Consider the following 21033-nt stretch of genomic DNA (forward strand, 5'->3'; position numbering starts at 1 on the left):
ACCACGAAAGCATGCGGAAAGGAGGCAGAAAATACCATACTCCTCCTTTCAAAGGGCGACTGGATCCCCAATCGCCAAATCGTGGTGGTGACGAGTTACTGTTCACTACCTTTTTATTCGGGCACCACTGTACAGTCATTAGGTTATTTTGAAGCACGAGACATGAAAAATGAGCAATGCCCTCACCTGGATTCTAACCTGGACCTCTCGAATACGCTCCGAGTGTACTACTGTAACAATACGAAGGCTCGCTGGAAGTAGGAAGAAAATAATTTATATACTCCCCCTTTTAAAGGGTGACTGGGGATTAAGGGCCTAATCGCCAAATCATGGTAGTGATGAATTACTGTTCATCAAATTTGGGAAGGTGTAGATAATATTACGGCTTTTGACTTTTCGTGGCTAATGGTTAATTTCAGATTTTTACAGAGGGAGTTGAAGATACATAGGGTACATTAGCATTTTTCTCTCTAAGAGGTTTCTGTTCGTCCTACATGCAGCGTCGTCCGCAAACGCTATTCCTTTTGAATGGATTGGCCAGTTGCAGTTGGTGGATGGAGTTGAAAGATGAGTTCTGTTAAGTCCGCGCTCGAGCGTGAAGCTGGTCGGCAGCCTCTTTCTTGGTATTTTTTTCTTGTTGTTATTGAATAATTATGCTTTTTCTGTTTTGTAAGAAATTCTGCAATATAATAGGTATATTTTTTGGGCAGTTCGAGTCTCTGAGGCCCTAGAATCACACTTTTTTCAAATCAAGCCAAATTATTGTTGCGTGTAAATCTTGACCTCTGCTTTTTTATATTTGAGTCTGTGCATTGTCAATTGCTTTTGTGGTAGTCTTGTTGGGTAAGAATCGAATCTGGTTTCATTTACAATTTTATTTATTTTTAGATCATAGGCCGTCTATTTTTTGTTCTTTAAAAGACATTCCTAAATGTTGGAAGAAGGTGCATTAGCCTACATGAGTTTCGACTTTATGGATCTTGATCTGTCTGGCTGAATAGGATCATCTGTCCTGGTTCAAAGCAGTTTGAGAAAGTTCATAGATGCAGACATTTATTATATAGATTTGTGAAGGTATTTTTGTTTCATGGAAATGTTCATATCATGGAAAACACGATGCAAACTTACAATCCGGAAGAAAAGCTATGAGTTCAAACATTTAAAAAATAAGTTTTTCATTTAAAACATTAATTAGATGGGCCCAAAATCGTTCTCAAATTGTGTAAACACTCTCTGCACAAATGAAAACTTTTGAAAGTATCTTATTCGCCTCCTGCAGAATATTTGCGCATACTCTTGGAGTCCTGTTTAATTTTTTTCCTGCAATTTAAGCTCTTACGAAAATACTAAATGCTAAATACGGTACAACTCGCTTATAACGAGCCCTTATTTAACGATAACTCGGATTTTTAACGAGGAAATCAAAAATACATGGTTGGAACAATGGTAGGATGAGCCATTGTGCCAACCATGTATTTTTGCCTTATGAGAGCATAACTCGCTTTTAACGAGCAAACTCCGGTTATAGCGAGCAATATTTTTGTGATTCATAAAATTTCTATTGACTTCCAGCTCCATTTAATCCTTTCTTGGACAACTTTCTTTAACATTTCGAAGTCAACCAAAAGTTAGTGAAGAGTCATAAATCCTGCGAACGTGGGACGGAGGTTTTTTTTTTTTTTATCTTGGAGAGTGATCAGGATTGGATTTTTACCACCGAATTCTACAAGTGTTATCCAGCCTATGGACCAAGGGATCATCAGAAGTTTTAATCAAACTTTAGTAAGCATTTGGTTCTAGAGCTTCTCGATAGAACAGAAAAAAATAGAAACAACCCTCAAATGATAATGTAAACGTACTCGAAACAAAGAAATGTATCGTACTCGATACGTTTAATGAACGATGCATGGGAAAACGTTACATCAACATGCATTACCAATTGCTTCCCTAAGGCTGGATTAGACATTTCTCAACAGAGGAAGATTACTGAGGAAAAAAGACGATAAAGTAGATGTCTTGGAAAATTTGGGAATAAGTAGAGACGAATTTGAAAAAAAAACGTATCTGTTGACGCCAGTGTTAAGCATTTCCGAGGTACCTACTCCAAAGGATATTTTAGCTGAAATTTAAGCTAAAGCAGATGAAAAAAAAAAATGAAAGCGAAAACGACGAAAGTGAAGGATTTCGAGTTGAATGGCCCCCAACATATTCAATGGCTTTTGAGTACGCAGAAAAACTTCAAATTTTTTCGAAGCCAGGGGTGCAATGACGATGTTTTCCGAGCCATGAGTCTTCTCTGCAAAACAATAAAAACAGAAAGAGACTAAAAAGCAGTTCAAAGCAAATTAATTAATTTTTTTTTTTTTTTTTTTTTTTTTTTTTTTTTTTTTTTCCCACTGTTCGAATAAATACAAATAAAATAAATAAAGTACATATGTTACGGTGAAACACCGAAATCTGGAGAATGTCGACTTTCACCGGTGAATGTCAAGTATGTCCGAAACATTTTCCAAATACTCTTATTTCTGACTTACACCGGTGAATGTCGACATTCACCTTGTACTAATGGTGAATGTTGAACATATAAGAATATTATATTTCCTTCTCCGTAATTCATTCGCGAAAAAACGCACTTGAAACTCAGAATAAGAACTTAAGAATATAAGAACTTTAAAACACACAGTACATTCAAAATGAGAAAGGAAAATAATAGAAGTTATAAACTTACCAAATTATGTGATTCAAATCTTATTTATTGCAACAACTTAAACTATTATGACACTTTGAATTGCACAAGAGGCCTTTGCTTTTACAACTGCATTTATTTGTGGAACACTTCCTTTTGGAATGGCAGCGTGTACATATACTCCTCTCTTTTCGACCTACACCAGAGCATATCTGTGATTGTCGACATACACCGGTGAAGGTCCGAATGTACAAGAATGTAAAGAAATATTCGATCTTTCACCGACGTATTTGGTGAATGTTGAAATTCTCCGAAGTTGACATTCTCCAATTTCGGTCTTTCACGGTAACATATATAATATAGTAAGTATGCATGAATTTTTCACAATCCAGTTTTTTACGAGTACTTGGTTATAGCGAGAAAATACCGAGTTTCATTCACACTCGTTATAAGCGATAGTTCGACTGTATTAGAATACTGAATCGAATTTTGCTACTTCAGTGTATGTATTCTCTGCAATTCTGTTTAAATGTTCTTTATAGGCATCACAGAACGGTAATGCCACATTAATTTTATTAAAATTTAACGGTATAGAGATATAAATGTTTTTCTCTTTTTTCATATCGTTTTTTAACTCTATTTCCCATAATATTTAAAATTTATTTTCTCAGAAAAGTATCTTTCGAAAAAGTACACAACACTGCACTTTTAACTGCAGTTCCTTTTGTTATCCTTAGAGTAGGACAGAAAGATTGACTGGCCAATACGTGATCAAGACAGATATGAAATCAAATATTCCAGTACATATCAGAGGAGGCACGATTCTACCCATTCAACAGTACGTCTTAAGAAACAGCTCAAAGTAAGTGCTCGGTTTGAACTTTTCAAGGATTATAAATGTATGACAAACGAAAATTTCTCTCTTTCTACTCTGCTTAGATAAAATGTTAGCCGAGTAAGATTAAATATTCAATTTTATTTCAATTTACATTTGTGGTCACAATTCACTTGGCACTCTAATCGTGCCTATTTCCAAAATATTTATATTTTTGAAAATATTGCGATAGGAAGAAAAGCGGCATGCCAGCGAGAGAAGTAGCGTCTTAACGGCAAGAGAGCTGAAGCAAAAGTGCGCAGTTACACAATATGGAAGCTAACCAAAAGAACTTTTGGGTTTAGGTTGCTTGTTATAAGACTCGCAAACTTGAAAATAGAAGCAACCCATCATATAAAAAATAATAAAGGAAAATTTGACCTAAAATATAAAAAGTTACTGAACACCGGTTGTTCGAGCTGGGTTCGATTCCAGGCCAACGGACTGGCTGCACTGGCGTTTTCGTGGTTTTTCTCACGTGTAATGTGGATACTTTAAAGGGAGTATCACATACTAAAAAAAATTTCTGAAGAACAACTCTTTAAAACAATTTTACTGCTTTGTCATATAATATGAAATAGCCAATCAGCACATATCACCTCAGAGTTACCATGTAAAGAGGAAACTAGTCTTCCATTGCACATGGTGGTTGATGATAGGATAATGATGTAGATGCTAATAGCTGACTGGTTGTTAAAAACGAATAAATTACAAATTTTTGCGAAAAGGAGGTAAAATCGTGCGTCTTTCTTTCAGTGGTAAGAAAAATTGTTTGAAACACTTGTGCGGACGAAAGAAGTGGATGCGTATTGCAGCGTTAGAAACGTGGATAGCATTTTCCCTTAGAAAGTCTTCCACGAAGGCATCCATCTTCTTACGCAGATAGCCTTAATGTGTTTAGTCGTAATTAAATAAACTAAATATCAATGTTACAATAAAAAGAGAAACATTAAAAAAATAATGAATTTAAGTCGAGAAATGAACCTTTATTGCTAGATCAATGCAACGATTAAAAATTAAATACTTTTACTATGAAATTGCCATAGTAATTTATTTAATGCAGCGTTTCTGAAAGCATGGTCCGTGGACCATAGCTAGTCCTCAGAACTTGCCCTTATGATCGTACTAAATTTCTCTAAAAAAGGTCAAAAATAAAATTCAAATTAACTGCATATAACACATTGTAGCTGACGTTCTCAGAGTTTGGAAATTACATATGGCAATCGACTCTCTCCTTTTTCTACCAAGACCGACATTTTATGAAATGTGTTACATATCTAAAATCTAAAAACCTTCCTTTAAATACTATCTCTTTCTATTTCATCTGAGTACCCGCAAACTAGAAATTAGCATTCCGGCGGGAAAACGGAAAGCAAGAAAGGCAGTAAAGATCATTAATATAAAATAACTGGTCAATGAAAATAAATGAATATGATTAAATCTTTAATATCGATATAAAATTGAATTAATTTTAATCAATTGTATTTTATATATAAATACATGCTGTTAGTAATATATGCTAAAAAAGTTACTTTCGAAGGGGATAGAATCCGATGGTCCGCAGAATATTCTAGTTGTGAATACAATTTGAAAAGTGCTCACTTAGTGCAATCAGTTGTAAGTTACGACACATTATTCATTGAAATTGTCGACCTAGAGTTTCCCCCGCCCCCAGTCAGCATTAGTTGGTATAATGATGATTTCTTTCATGATTCTTAAATCATGTTACAACCTTGGGTTATATAAAATCAAGTGGAAAGTATAACTTGAAGTTTCATTCAGATACATCCTGAAAGCACTTCCTACTAATTCTGTTGATAAAAAAAAAAAAAAAAAAAAAAAAAAAAAAAAAAAAGAGTATTCAAATTTCATGGCTTTGGCAGTTCAAAATTTAAAATGCGAATTTGTGGGAAAAGAAAGAAAGAAAGCATGTTTGTACTGTCAGAAATAAAACAAAACATTTTATGTTGATGACCTGGGTTCAATGAATAAATGCTTGTCAAAACGTGTTGTACTAAAAGAGCAGAAGATTATTAATTACGTTTCCAATGCATTTGCTTCTAAAATTGCGCGTGGAGCATTTGTCAAACACAGATCACTGCTGAATGTTCGAGATTACGCTAGGAGTTTCAACATAGTGAACATTTTATTTTAAAAATTTGAGTTTTAACAGAAAGTAGAAAATTCTAACAACATTTTCATGTTTTGATTGCAGTGAAGACACTAGAAACTTGAGCTTGTACATTTTCCCCCAGCAAGATAAAGCATCTGGAGAACTTTTTCTCGACGACGGCCTTTCTAAAAGTAAGTTTTCATCTTTAAAGCTTAGCTAATTTTGATATCATGCTCTTTTAGACCAAAGAAAAAGCTCTAGCTAAGGGTATTTCAGCATCGAAAAAGGGCTCTGCATTTTGCGATGATGTCATTATTTATGCGTAATAACATCTCTTCAGCAATTGTAATGGAAATTCCTTTAATGGATACTACACTTCACCGAACATTCTTACTGGCAAACAATTTTTGTATCATCAGAACCTTGAAGTAAGAGATTGATGCATTCCCATTTAGCAGACACTCCCAAATAATCATTAAAGACATTATAAGGTATTTCTCTCGCCTTCTTAGCATGCCTTCGTGGTGTAGTGGTCAGCATGCTCGGCGCGAATTCCAGAGGTCCGTTGTTCGAGTCCCGGTGACGGCACTGCCCATTTTTCAAAGAAGCAGCACTATGGTTAGGTACGCAACCAGCAGCTCACACTTCATTCTTCACAGATAGTATGAGCATTCTCAATGCGCTGAATTCCTTTCCTCCAAAACATCCGCACACGGCAGCACTTAGAGAGATCTTCTTGACGTTAGGCTCTTCCATACCTTTAAAGATCAACTGGATAAAAGGACATACCGGGCAGAAAGGCAACGAACGAGCGGATGAACTAGCTAAGACTGCAGCTCTCAAACCAGAAATTGACAAGGAAGTTCCGCTTTCCGCAGAAGTTGCAAAAAGGCTCCTCAAGACAGCATTTCAAGAGACATGGTCATCACGATGGCAGGAAGAAGAGACAGGAAGATTTACTTACAACATCTTCCCAATACCTTCTCTCAAGAGGCTCAAATGCAACCGACTCTTCCTCCAAGCCTGTACCAACCACGGGAAATTCCCAGCGTATTACAGACGATTCCTCAGACAGGACGTCAACTGTTCTTGCGGTTTTCGCGGGGAAGACGCGGACGCACTTCATTACCTGCTCTCCTGCCCTCTGACAGAGCACCTTCGACAGCAGTTCTTTCCTTCCGACGATATCACATATCCTGTGAATAGACTGTTCACGGACTATTACTGCAACAAGGGCATCTTAGAGATAATGAAGCAAGTGAATGAAAATAATTATATCCAAGAAACTACAGATTAATGTAAAATATAGAAAGGCGGCCGAACCGTCAGATTACTAGCAATGACTAGGATGACTTCCTAACTCTGTAGTGCCATTAACTTAGTTTGGCGGAACAGGTTAAGTAAAGTGACCATATCTCTCTTGCTTCAAAAATACCTAATGTGTCTACAGTGGCGCCCGAAATAAAAGCTGGTGAATGCTTATTCTTCACCACCAGGATTTGGCGACTGAGTTCCCTAAAACCTCAGTCGCCCTTTAAAAGGAGACATATATAAGGTATTTCTTCCGCCTTCTTTGCATACCTTCCTGGTGTAGTGGTCAGTATGCTCGACGCGAAGTCGAGAGTTCCATGGTTCGAGTTCCGGCGAGGGCACTGCTCATTTTTCACCTCTCTTGCTTCAAAAATACCTAATTTCTCTACAACCTTAGCCCCATGAGTGCCCTGAACGGGGGTTTTAACTGTGCGAACTTCAAAAAGAAGAATATGATACATCTTCAGCATTTTGTCTAATACGCAGATGATTTCTTAAATCATTTTTGGAGAGAAATGTTCAACTAAGGTTAAATTCAGGACTTCCCATTCGTAGAGAAAATTTTATTTTGAATTCTAATCTGCCTTCGGTATAAAAGACAGTACTTAACGCCTCATCCACGACCATCAGCAAACACGCATGAGCTATCCGGGCCGAATTATTCTCAAAATAAAGCGGAAAGATGAGGACTTTCCCTCCAACATATAAATTCCCTCTTTCCGGAGTTCTTCACGTGACCTTTCACGTCGCAGCAAGTAATAATGCCCCTTTTGGACAAGTCTATGTGTTTTGGCAGAATGCCAGCCTAGGTTACGTTTGAGACAGTCGAACTATAACTGTATATCTATTCATACATGCTTTTCAATCACAGAAGATTTTCTTTTGTTGTTCTTCATTTTGTAATTTTCACCCTGTCGATTGAGGAAGGAAATACAGCATTTCCATCAGCATTAGGGAGTATGACCAGATGCAGATGTAATGATATATGAAGAGTAATGATCAATAGATGCACTTTTCTTGTCAGCGCAAGATCATGTCTAAAGACAACTATATTGTTACGAAATGTCCAGCAGCGGTAAGATAGCTTTCCCGCACAGCAGGTTTAGGGTTTCCAGATTTGGCGCGAAATCGCCCGTTTGGCGACCTTTGGCGGCAGAATGAGCTATGTGACGTAGACGAAGCGAGAACAATCTGGAACGAATTCTTACCGGTTTTCCCCCGAATGTTCTCGAAGGCGGGTCAAAAGCTATATATATCCTGCCTGTACGCCGAGTAGCAATTTTATCGTGAGTGCATCGTGAGTTTTATCGTGAAGAGTATCTTGAGTGTGTTGAGCTCCGAGAGCAATCAACCGAGTCGGAAACTGTATTTAGTGCTTTGCCGTGAAGCTGTCTTCACCGTTATAGCCTGATAGCCTGTATTGCTGATTGTTTTAGCATGTTTGTCGTAGTTTTTCGACGACTGTAACACGTTTTTGGAATTGTCCTGAGTAATACTGGCTAATAAATTGTGTTTTCATTCTTCATCAAGTGTTGTCGTCAATCATGCCACATCCATGAACACGTACGACGCAATAATATGTTTCCTATATATTCACGTCTTGTCACGAATGCTATGTAAAAGGAAGTTTTCTATGGGAGAAAATCTTTCAATCCTATATGAAGTTTTTAAAGATGCATCTGAATATGTATGTGCTCATTTACAAACCACAGCGTGCGTCTGCTCTGGAGAATTCTGTATTATGAGTTTCATGAAACTAAAAGCACTGATCTAATAAACTGGCCGGCCAAATCACTTTATTTTAAACCTGTGCAGAACGCACAGAATATCCTTGAAAAAATTCGTTCCACGGCAAAATTCCCCTCTCGAAGATCTTTAATACCTTGAATACCGTGTTTCCTCGCGTAATACTCGCACCCCCCCCCCTTTTTGAAGCCATGGAGGTAGGAAGTTCGCGCCTAGACTTTCACAATGAAAAATTGACAAAAAAAGTTCAACTATTATTACGCGAGTAAACACGGTATGTTGTGGATATGTGCGTAGGAGTTAATGGTTATATTTTCCCGCTCTTACTGTCAAAAAGTCTCCTTTCTATCCCATGTTATTCAGTTTTCCTAAAATTAAGTTTGTCACATGCTGGTTTTCAGTTTATTTGTTTCATAATATAGTTTTATTAATTTTCAATTTTAAAGTATTATTTTTCTTTCTTTTGCAGATACAATAGAAAATAATTTGTACATACTCTACCAGTTTTCTTATGAGAATGTAAGTTCTACATTTTTTTTTTTTTTTTTTTTATTTTATTTTATTTTTATATGCGTTTTTTTCTGAGTTTCCATTTATTCTTCCCAAATTCTTGACAACCATAAAAAATAACGGTTTTCTTTTATGAAAATTTAAAAATTTATTTATATTTCAAAATATAATATCTATAGTCTTCCAAATTTGAAATTTTAACTTGGGCCTTTTTTTTATTAAGAAATGTACTTGTTGACAACATTTTGATTTTGGGAGATAAATACACATATTTACAAAATTGGGAATGAAAAGTAACAAGATTTTACTATTTTATGATCCTTACTTTTCTCATAGCGTTTGATTTCCAGTGATTCCCAGGACAGCATAATCGAAAATTTTATAATAAATTTCGGAAAATGTGGCTATTGTCTTATATATTGATACCCTACGTATACTTCTGGTTCCAAAGTTTCTTAATGTGAAATAGAGAACTGTTATGATAAGGTTAAAACACTGTGAATAATATAAATATAATATCATAAACAAAACATATTCTATAAATGCAAAATCTGACTTTATGCGGTTCCCGCAGAAGAAAATTTCCAGTTATGATTCAGTAAATTAAAAGCAAAAAGTTCCATGCCTTCGTCTACAAAATCAATATTTTCATGAGTCATCTACATATTTAATATAATAATTCTTGTTTAACAATTATTTAATTTTCTTTATTAATACTATTATTATTATTTGTATGTTGTCCTGTTCTATTATTTTAATGCATCTTGTTTTTAATAACGGACAACAAATTTTCATTTTCTGTATGAAAAGCTACTGAGGATTGAGGATCCCTACTGGAGGGACTACGTAGTCAAGTCTAGGAAATTAAAAACCCAATACGGATTTATTCAAAACGTCCTGGACATTAAGAAAGATCTTGAGATTCCCGGTAATATACAACCACTCTTGACAACCAGAAGCTCTTTGGAGATGATTAATGTCGAAGTAAGATTAGACACAGCGGAAACCATCCACAGAAAGAAAGATGTTGCATCAAAGTGTTTTGAAATGTTTCGCTTTGGCGACCATTGCGGCTAGATGTCTACCTACTCAACAGTTGCACATTTTTACTGATGGTTCTCAGTTTGATTGTCATTTTAAAGTTGAGACTAGTGTGTTTTTGAATCATTTTTCTTTCTACGCCCCTGCAGGATACATTGCTACCTCCTTTGATGGTGAAGAAGTAACTTTCTGTATAGCCCTAAAGCAATTATTAGCTATTTATTACAATTTTCCAAAGGCAGCCATTTTTTTCTGATTTTCACGCAGCCATTCAATCAGTAAGCTCTGTTGAACACCCATTAACACCTGAAATTTTGCAATGTCAAGAATTCCTGAGAACTCTCACTTTAAAGGGGGAACAAATCGTTCTCCAGTAGGTGCCTGGCCATTGTCGTCTTTGGGGCAATGAAAAATTGGACTTCCTTGCAAAAAGAGGTGCCAGCTTACTACAGCATCCTAACACAGCCATTCGTTTATTGGAGGATTAAACTGTTTTCCAAACGTTTATTTGCGTCTAATATCCATTTTCGAGAAGGATTTTGAAAGGGAAACATTGTTTCACTTTTCGAGTCTGCTGAAGCATCGCCAAGAAAATAATTCCTCTATTGATAAACACCATTTTAAAACAATAATTTTAAATATGAGGAAAGTATTTCTCAGCAGGTTTCAGGAATTTAAAAACAGCAGAGCAACTTTAGCATTTGTCAAAAATCTTCTTCATGCTACGATAACCAAGTTGAAATTTTCTCCTTTTGAAATTGACATTATCTTACGAGATCTTCAGAATCGTACAACCTTACTCGATAGTCTAAGACGCAATGCAGTTGCGGCTTTCCGTCTGTCTACGGGATATGATTGCCTTGCCGCCCACCTGCACCGCATAGGCATTTCAAGGAATCTTGTTTGCTCACTTTATGATTCTGGAGGAGAAATGGACAGGAACCACCTGCTTCGATATGGAGCTCTTCGTGGTTTTACAGGTGAGTTGAGATACTGGGAGGCAAGAGCGCTCCTTAGGCAATGACTTCGGTCTTTTTGTTCTTAGTTCTATTGTTTGTAACCTCTGTTTATAAGATTTTAGTTCTTTATGACTTTTTGCTTGGAGTGATTCATGCAGATCGGCGAAGTAGGCACAGAAAAATGGTTTTCATACTAGTTAATAAAGCATTCAATGAAATCACTGACCAGAGGCGTAGCTAAGGTTTTAAGCGCCCGGGGACACCTAAAGATTTTGCTCCCCTTTCTGTGTTCCAAGAATGGGAAACATTTCATTCTCAAATGTGTATCATCAATTTGGCGCCCTCCGGATGCTGCGCCCGGGGACGGATGTCCCCCCTTGCTCCACTCTAGCTACGCCACTGTCACTGGCAGATTACGACACCTACATGCATACCTGTTATATCATCTTTACTTCGCTGAAGCCTCTGAACGAAAAATAGAAATATCAACTAAATTATGATCAGGATAACATTAACAAGAAACAAAATTACTTATTAAAGGAGGAAATATTTGAGAGTTTTATTTCCTGTTATCGCTAGGGAAGACGAAACAGAATCGCTGAAGGATAGTTCTTTTGAGCTTTTGCAAACTCCGGAAAGTTCCAAATTGCTGCGAACTTTTCTCGAGAGTGGTCTTAAGTTGTCAAACGTTTTCTGAACAAAAAATCATTTAAGAAGTATGTGAGGCTTACAAATGTATACTCTCCATTCAAGAAATCCTCATATACTGTCTATACTATACTGGCAACTGAAGCAATGAATTAGATCGCTACACAAACAACAGAAAATAATAATAATAATAATAACGCAATTTTAAAATGTTAGGATTTGCTTCTGAAAGTTTTGCTTCAAAAATAAATGTAGAATATTATTTTCCTATATGTTATTTTGACATTTTTTTACCAGTTTCTAGAGCATCGACAGCCATGGCAAATTCAGGCGATAATCTCAGAGATCTCAACGGGCAACAAACGTTCTAGCTACGGCACTGAAATTAATAATACAAGAATTTAGCTACAGTTTTAAAAATTTGTTCCTAAAGTAAGACTTCGGTATTTAATATTTCACAGATCTATTTTCTGTATGAAATACACTGCTGTTCAAAGAAATTGTAGCAAAAAGTAAAAGTTATTGGACTCATTATTTGGCTCATTATCGTGAGAAATACAATTAATTAGAATTTCCACTACGTTTTCAGACAGAATTTGCGCAATCGAAGAGGAATTTGAGCCAAAAGAGGTCTCAGAAAGGTAAAAGAAACAAATCTCAGTTATTATACTGATAAAATTAGCTGCTTCTTCTGAGAGTACATAAGCATGCCTCGACGTTTTTAGAAAGTCCTCCACGAAGGCATCCCTCCCTTTAGGCAGATAGCCCTCGTGTGCTTTGCCATAATTGAATAATCCCAGCCTCGACGTAGAGCGAGATAACATTATAAACAGCTGATGTTCATCCAATGAGGGAGATGGTTTTGTTTGGTTTATCTGATTGTGTTAAAACACGCTAGGGCTATCTGCCTAAGAGAATGGATGCCTTCGGGGAGGAATTTAAGGGAAATTCGCTGGTATCCATTACATATGAGAAAAACTATGAAAACGCCCATGCAATCAGCTTTTTCGCCGGGATTCGAATCCCGGACAGAATTACCAGTGTTCAGCGACTTTACCGATCAGCCGCTGGTAGGCAAAAACGATAAAGAATCATACGGCTCAGACAATCAGGGGTTCTTGTATCTTGAAATCACAGCGTATGTTAGACGGAACTTGGTTTAATAGCATTGAAGTGAATGAATTGTAACACCTACAGAAACAATTGAATGAAAAGATAGCCTTTACGAAAATGTCTTATACAGTTCCATAAAATAAATTATGGAATTCCTATAGAATTTTTATAAATGCTTCTTTACAAAATTCCTCTAGAATTTTATAGAGAAACATTTATATAGAAAGTTACCTATAAAGTTGCAGGAATTTCTGTGAAGCTCTATCAGCTTCTATAAAAAATTTCGCAAGGGTAAAAAGTTGCTGCACGATCCATCACTGCTGTCTAGACACTGAGGGATCGTGCAGCAAATGGGCTGCTGCGTGGTTGGTTTTCGTGGTTTTCCGCATGCGTAATGTGAATAAGAGCAAGTTTTACTTAGGAGGTCCTCCATAGAGGCACTCCTTCCCTTAGGCAGATAGCCCTGGTGTGCTTTGCCATGTTTAACCACTTGCGCTACGACTAAACTTCACGGTTGCGGTGCCGTGGGCTACAGTATAACAAGTGGTAAAGTGTCTCATTTACGCCGCTCCGCGGCTGCGAGTGCAATCCAGAGCTGTAACTCGAGAAATAAACAATCTCGTTGTTAGGCGACGTGTGCACCACGTTATTTTCATTTTTGCGATAAATACCTATCGACGTGGTGTTCACATCGCTCGCGGTTTGAGACAAAAGCATCTCGACGTACGTGGCACGTCTTTTTAGCGCAAGTGGTTAAGGACAGTGACATATATTGAGTAATGTTTGCTAACCTTATTTATCAATGACTTCTGAAATGAAGGCTTGCAGGTTGTCGTCCCCTTTGATTTCCAATGACCTACTACTAACATTTTTTTTTTTTTTTTTTTCCCCAATGGCGGGCACTACTAAGGACAGAGGTGGTGGCCATTTTAATGTGGAGGCTCCTAATAGGCGGCCACCGTAACCGTCTATGAGGGGGCAGACAATTTTACAACCACGCGTTCTCCGGGATTCGAAACTGGGCCTTTTGGTATTGCAGTCAGGCTGTCCTAACCCACTATACCGCCTGGGCGGCCCTACTACTAACATTAGAGAGTACAAAGTTGATGAAAACATTTGGAATTGAATGATGAAACATCCGGAATGAAAACATTTGGAGCAAAGTTTCGTGTCTGACAAGCATAATCTGTGAATGTACGATAATTCGACCTCCGTTCATAGATACCAGGGGTAATATCGTCTGAAGGCCGTATTACAAAGTGCTACTGTCAGAATCTTCGTATGGGAAGGTATCATATTTTATTCACTCTCTTACCTTCTACGAGTGGCAGGCACTATGCATAACCAGGGTTGCATTCGGGAAGATCTAGAAATAGAAGTCTTACTATTGCTGCAGAATCATCTTGGAGGTAAATTCAAACAAGACGATGTTGCTACTCGTGGGTTTTTTTTTTTTTTTTTTTTAATGGCTGGCACTAGCCATGCCAATTTTAAGTTTTCGCAACTACAAAGGCCGGACGTAGTGGTCATTTTATTATGGAGGCACCGTTACTTATTATTAAGAAGGTAATTTACATCCATGCCTTACTCGGGCGCTTTAGTATAGCAGCCGGCTCCCCTAACCACTATGCCGTCTGGGCGCCTGCTGCTGCTTAAGTTGCATGCATTAATGGACCTATGAGTCCATTAATTGTGTCAACCTTTACTTGAGTTGCAGAGTTCACCAGATTTCTCTATAATAGAAAACATGTGCGACAGTTGGCTTGTATTACATACACTGTAAGGATCCTAAGTTTTACAACCGTTTATTTTTATTTTAAAACTGTACTATCACTTCTTATTTTCTACTTCCGGCCAGAATTAAATGCTTTAACATGTTTATGCAAATTGTCTTGCTAACGCCAAGTACTTAAGTTGGAGCTTTTTGCCAAGAGAGTGAGAGGAAGGAGTTATAGGAAGCAAGCCGCTTGCCACTGTAGTTTTACGAGTTTTCACTCTGTTGCTGGTTGCCTTTAAGGCCAGAGGTTTAGCCCTCTTGATAATTGCAGACGTATCGTAGTTTTAGCAGCTCAGCGTACTACATACTTACCTTTGTTAAATAAAGGCCAATCTTAGTGCTAGGCATTTATATACTAATTAGTAGTTTTTATATTCTTACGTTCAGACCACAAGTGGTTGGTCTTTGTATTCCGAAGCTCGGAAGATCCTGTAAAAGATTGAAAATAAAGGGTTTCGTATACCCTTCCTGCTTGTGTTGTCTACTTCACACCTTCCTGAACATAGCTTGAGTAAGCTCCCTGTTCTTATTCAGGACCATTCATGTTTCCAAAGCAAGTCAAGAGAAATACAAGTCCTGATAACACTACAGCTGATAAATTATCGGTATGTACTTTCAGTCTGCACAGAATGATTTTCCACAAACAGTCTTCCAAAATTCATATCTGTTGCCATCAAGCTGTAACGATCGATTAAATGATAAAGGGACACAAACAAAGTATTAAATTTAGAATATTCCTTTTGATTAAATTTTTAATCATTCCTTCCTTATATACATGTGATATGTATATATAGTTTTCCAATAAATATCTGTATTTAATTCATGCCCTTCTGATATTGCAGGGTCTTCGAAAATCAGTTGATTTTACTTTGTTTTATAGCGAAATTAGAATTTAGGTGATCGTCTTAATACATATTGTTGCGTTTTTCTTTTCTGACACTAGTTGTTACGTTATTTTCTTCCTTCACGTTCGTGTGGATTTGGAGTGAATAACGACGACACTACTTGATGAAGTATCGAAACACACTTTAATAGCCAGTCTTGTTAGGTCAATCTAAAACACGTTTTACAGTTGTCGATGAACTACTATAAACACGCTGACACGATCAGCGACACAGCCTTCAGGTTATTAGGCTATCACGGTGAAGACAGCTTCACTGCAAAGCACCATGGTACAGCTCCCGATTCTGCTTGGTCGTTCTCGGAACTCCAAGTACTCTCGAGGCTCTCCACGCTATAACTCGCGATGCATTCGACGACTTTTCGGTTCAGTCGTTCCCGGAGCTCAACACGCTCTTTCGACGATGCTCTATGAGGCTCCTTCGGTGCACTCGACGACCCACTCGGCACTCGCCGCCCGGCTGTCAACTTGATCGACTGCGCACTGACTGACTAACTCGAGACACACTGACTCGCACTCTAGACGAGGCGCACACTCGATACTAACTCCAGCAGTGTTTATATAGCTTTTAACTAGTGTTCGAGAACATTCTGGGCTAAACCGGTAAGAATACGTTCCAGAAGGTTCTCCATGGCATATCGTTAATTTTGTCGCCAAATGGGCGATTTCTTGCCAAATGTGGCAACCCAGCCTTCCCTGTCATTTTAGGGCAACCCTAAAACTGCTTTGCGGGGAAGCCATCTTACCTCGCCTACATTTCGTAACAATATTTAATGGTCACATTTGGATTAAAGAGCGGTCTTCTTATGTTCCCAAAAATACTGGCCACTTTAAGAGATGATCACCACAAGAAGGTTCACTGCATTTTATTTTAGATATATTGAAGATGTAGATAGACTTTACTTCATTATATTCAATAAATAATAATTATTTATGTATTTATTAAGACATTAATTGCATGTTATAGATAAAACACACATTTTTTAAAATTTTGTTACCCAATTAGGATGCTTACACTTTGCTTTTTTATTGTCTCTAAGATTTTCACTTTAGTCTGAATCTATTCATCTAAAATCGATTAAATATATCTATCTGTAAAACAATGAAATTCGCACTTTTGGGGAAATTCCCACTGATTGAGAACCGCTGGACTGTTATTAAATATTTCATTTGTTGTTATCATACTTTAGATGTCTGGTTTGCATTTTAACTAAAGACCTGTAATTTTCAATTTTGAAATTATTGTGAATAGTTGCTTTATAAGCATTAATTTTCACAAGGATAAGCAACAGCATCATATACTGTATACTTATCATATATACAGCAACATATTCCGTCAATAACGTATCTTATTCTTTTCCAGTGTATTGTGCAAGTTACTAAACTGGGCAACGCGACTTGGAATGATCTAACAACTAATTTGATGGATGTTTACGTTTTTAAAGTTAAAACCGTGACAAATGTGGAAATTAACAACACAACGAAACAGTTTACTTTGGACGACAAGCTAAATGTAAGCAAAATTTTTGTTGTCACTGAAATGATATTCGTTTCATGAATCACGAGTTCTCCTAATGATGTACTTTTATTGCAATATAAAGTTTATTTTCCTTGAACTTTTATAAAATTTGTTTAAGTTAATGTTACAAGAATAATCTTATGGATTATAGTGACTTGTTTGATGTGTATAAGGTATCTAATGTTTTTTTTTTATGATCCATTCTATTATAAATAATTATTAATTAATCTGTATATTGGTCAGTCAATATTAAAAATAAGAATGTGTTGCAAGAAAATTTATATCTGTAGTTTTTCAGTTTTAAGCATTCGTACTAAACAAACAGGGACCGAAACAATATGTTTGTACTTGTGCAAAAAACCCTGAAACTAATTAAATAAATGAAATGGATCATTTAAAAGTAACTACAAGATATGGTATTCCTCATCAAGAAAATTTCTGTGCTTTCAATTTTATTTTCTAAGTATACAGAGGCTGTTCACCCATTTTTTAGACTATGTATATTGTATTCATAAAACTAAATTACATAAAATCCTTGTTTTTAAATGTTCTATTTGACATCCCTTATTCTGAACTATCTTTCGACACCGCAATTTCCAGGATAATAATGCTTTTTGAAGTGGCAGAAGAGGTATTCTATCCCATTCCTCCCGAACAGCTTTCCAGAGTCCTGTTAGGGTTTTGGGACAACGTTTGGATAATGCAGTTTTTAAAAGTCCGAAAGCACAAAAATCCATAGGTGACACATCGGGAGATTTAGTAGGGATATCAGTGAAAAGTATGGTCTTGATACCAGTTTTTTGTTCCATTTCTTTTAGGAAATTTACAGTGGATTTTGAATTGTAACTGCTAGCTTTGTTCTGATGTAGTCTCACAGATGGATGGCACAGTGGGTAAAGCGATGCAAAAAAATTGGCGATAAAATATGTTTCTGATAGTATTTGGAGTTAATCTTGACCATTTTTTTGCACTCTCTTTATTTTTAACTTGCCATTATAAGAAAAAACAGCAACAATCATGAATCCCTTAGAAAAACTTTCTTTTGGGTCTTTGAACCATGTACTTAAATTTTTTTTCTCCCCTTTTATGATAATAAATGGCTCTTTTTTTGTTATAATCATTTAAATACACCCATGCTTCATCTATCGTGACAATTGTTTTCCATTTTTCTTTGGATAAGTGTTTCTCATATAGAATTCTGCAGCGTGTCCTGCGTTGAGCGATATGCTTTGGAACATTGCGTTTTTTCGCTTTCTTAAGATTTAAATCAACATTTATCATTTTGTTTACAGTGGACACCGAGCATTTTAATGACTTTGCAACTGCCCTTTGACAAGGGGAATTTTCTTTTAACATTAAACAACGTACCTTTGCAATAGTCGAAGATGTCCGTTTTTCCTTGGATACTTGTTTGGAATTTTTGTCCCACTTGAGGCTCCAATTTGACGTTTTTTCCCTTTCTTTTTGATGATATTACCTATCGACGCTTTAGATATCACAAAACCATGACTCTCACATCGTTTTTGGATAACGGAGTATGCATATTTCTCTTCGGAAAGAGCGTCAATGTAGCCTTCGAACCACTGCTTTGTTAAATTCGCCATTTTGAATAAAAACAAAACTTTCAAGCCACAGACGATAATTTTGACTTTTAAATATATAGTACAATTGCAATTACTTTTTTTTGAAGCAAACGATTTTTTATTACCGCTTACCAAAATCGTCTAAAAAATGTGCGAACAGCCTCTGTAGTATCGTTACTGAAATATTTTTATTTCCAATATGCGTATCGTAATATAAATCTTTCGACTATAGCAAAATTCATTTACGACACTGCGCTAAAGATTAGCTTGTGTTCCTGAGTACCTTTCACAAAAGAAATGAAAATAACATAAAATATGTTTAAGAATATATGTAACAATCCAAACTGAAAAATCCAGACCGCAATACAACTGAAAACAGCTATCAGATCGTCAGGATACAAGTAATTAAGACATACAAATCTATGCTAGAGCTTGATTAAAGTGCTAAAAGTGATCAATCTAAATAAATTTATAAGGTATTTTCTCCCACCTTTTTGCATGCCTTAATGTTATAATGGTAGCACACCTGGCGCGTATTCGAGAGATTCAGGTTCGAATCCTGGCGAGGGCATCTTTTTTCATGTCTCCTTCTTCAAAATAACCTAACGATTCTACAAATTATCTAAATAAATAATATTTAACTACCTAATACATAATATCTAAATAAGTTATGCAGTTTCTGTTTAGAATGCTTTTATCTATATAGTCACAATTCAGTTTTCTCGATATATATCCTAAAGCTTAGTATTAAAATAATTTATTCAAAAAATATTAAAGCACAGTATCCAAATAATCATCATGCAGCAACACACTTGCTTCTAATGATTGTCCTAGACCAGGTGTTGCTAAATTTCATAAAAGTCGTATATTAGGATTTAGAAAAAAAATTTTTAAGTGAAAGAGAGGATACACATATTCTTAAAAAGAAACGTTTGAGTAAATTAAGTGAAAAACTCTTTCGTGATTAAATGCATCTTTCTAGAGCTCAATGAATTAAAGGATTTCTAACATTTTATTTTTAAAAAACAAATTGTTTACTGTTTTTAACCTTAGTATTACAGAGTATTTGAATTTTTCTTTAATTTTAATAAAATAGGTACTGCGAAAATTTTTATTAATGTTTGCATTTTTTAGGTCCTAAAAGTAAACGCAAATATGGAACTGAAAGAAATCACATCACTAGCTTGGGCAGATAAAAAAAATGGCTGTCAGATGTTAGCCTAAGGCAAAACAGTGGAACTCAAATCGTATTCAAGAATCAACACTAGAAGAAAGAAATCTCTACTGTTTCAAATTGTATTTTGTAATATTTATGTAATTTATTATACAATGTTTTTTTAAGACAGATAAATAAATACAAATTTTGTAACCATTTTGCTCTATGTATTATTCAAGGCTTAATTTTGAAGAAAGCATTTTAGAAAAGACTGTGTTATATACAGTGTCTCAAAAAAGTGATGGGACACTTGTGCTTTACAAAAAGAAACTGCAATAAAATAAATTTTAAAAACATGTAAAATTTTTTGTGGGTGTGTTTCATACTTAAATTTAGTAACAATTATTACATAACATACATTTTCCCAAAATATTAATTTAATAAAAATACAATTGTTTAGAACGAAGCAGAAAATGGCTCACTTAAGTGATTGGACACTACGTACTATGCAACAAAAATCGTCTCAAGTAAGCAATAAAAATATCTTTTGGGGTATTTATTTTTACTCAAAAGCAATTGCCAATAATTTATAAAATCGTCTGCAGTATTTCTCTCCAGTTTGTTTTGGAGTTTTTTAGCTCTGTGCAGCCATGAATGCTAAACGAAAAGAAACTCTGAATGGAATTCGAAAATTAGTTATTAATTTGCATATTGAACGTGGAAAATCTATTAGAGAAACTACTGAAACAGTTAACTTAGTCATTCAACAGTTTTCAGTATCGTTAAACAATATAAAAAGAATCATATGATTCAGGATAAAAGACCTGGCCGACCATCAAAGCTATCCAATGGAATAAAGCGAATTATCGTTCCAAATATTTAAAAAAAATCCAAGAATGAGTGCTCCTAAAGTTGCTGCTGATTTACAAGCATTATATGGAGTAATTGTTAATTCTGAGACTATTAGAAGAGTAATTCGATCTACTGGATATCACGGTAGAGCAGCCAGGAAAAATTATTAGTAAGTGAAAAGAATAGAAAACTCAGACAGGCTTTCGCAAAATCCAACATAAATAAGAATTCTGATTACGGGAAT

At 35.9% G+C, this 21033-nt stretch overlaps 1 protein-coding gene across 2 annotated transcripts in view; it reads left to right on the forward strand.

Moving 5' to 3' along the window:
* The window catches only part of LOC118193429 (sucrase-isomaltase, intestinal-like), a 147774-nt gene extending 127621 nt beyond the window's left edge, over nt 1-20153 (forward strand). For both annotated transcript variants that reach the window (XM_085825203.1, XM_085825204.1), the window contains 5 exons: nt 3424-3548; nt 5776-5864; nt 9200-9249; nt 17043-17192; nt 19916-20153. In XM_085825203.1, the coding sequence (XP_085681329.1) occupies nt 3424-3548; nt 5776-5864; nt 9200-9249; nt 17043-17192; nt 19916-20005 (504 nt within the window). In that variant the 3' untranslated portion in view covers nt 20006-20153. The remainder of the gene's footprint in view (nt 1-3423; nt 3549-5775; nt 5865-9199; nt 9250-17042; nt 17193-19915) is intronic.
* The last annotated feature ends 880 nt before the right edge of the window (nt 20154-21033 follow it).

Source organism: Stegodyphus dumicola, chromosome 10 (assembly GCF_044657685.1).
Source record: "Stegodyphus dumicola isolate Sdum_Otavi_A_Nest chromosome 10, ASM4465768v1".
NCBI lineage: Eukaryota > Metazoa > Arthropoda > Arachnida > Araneae > Eresidae > Stegodyphus > Stegodyphus dumicola.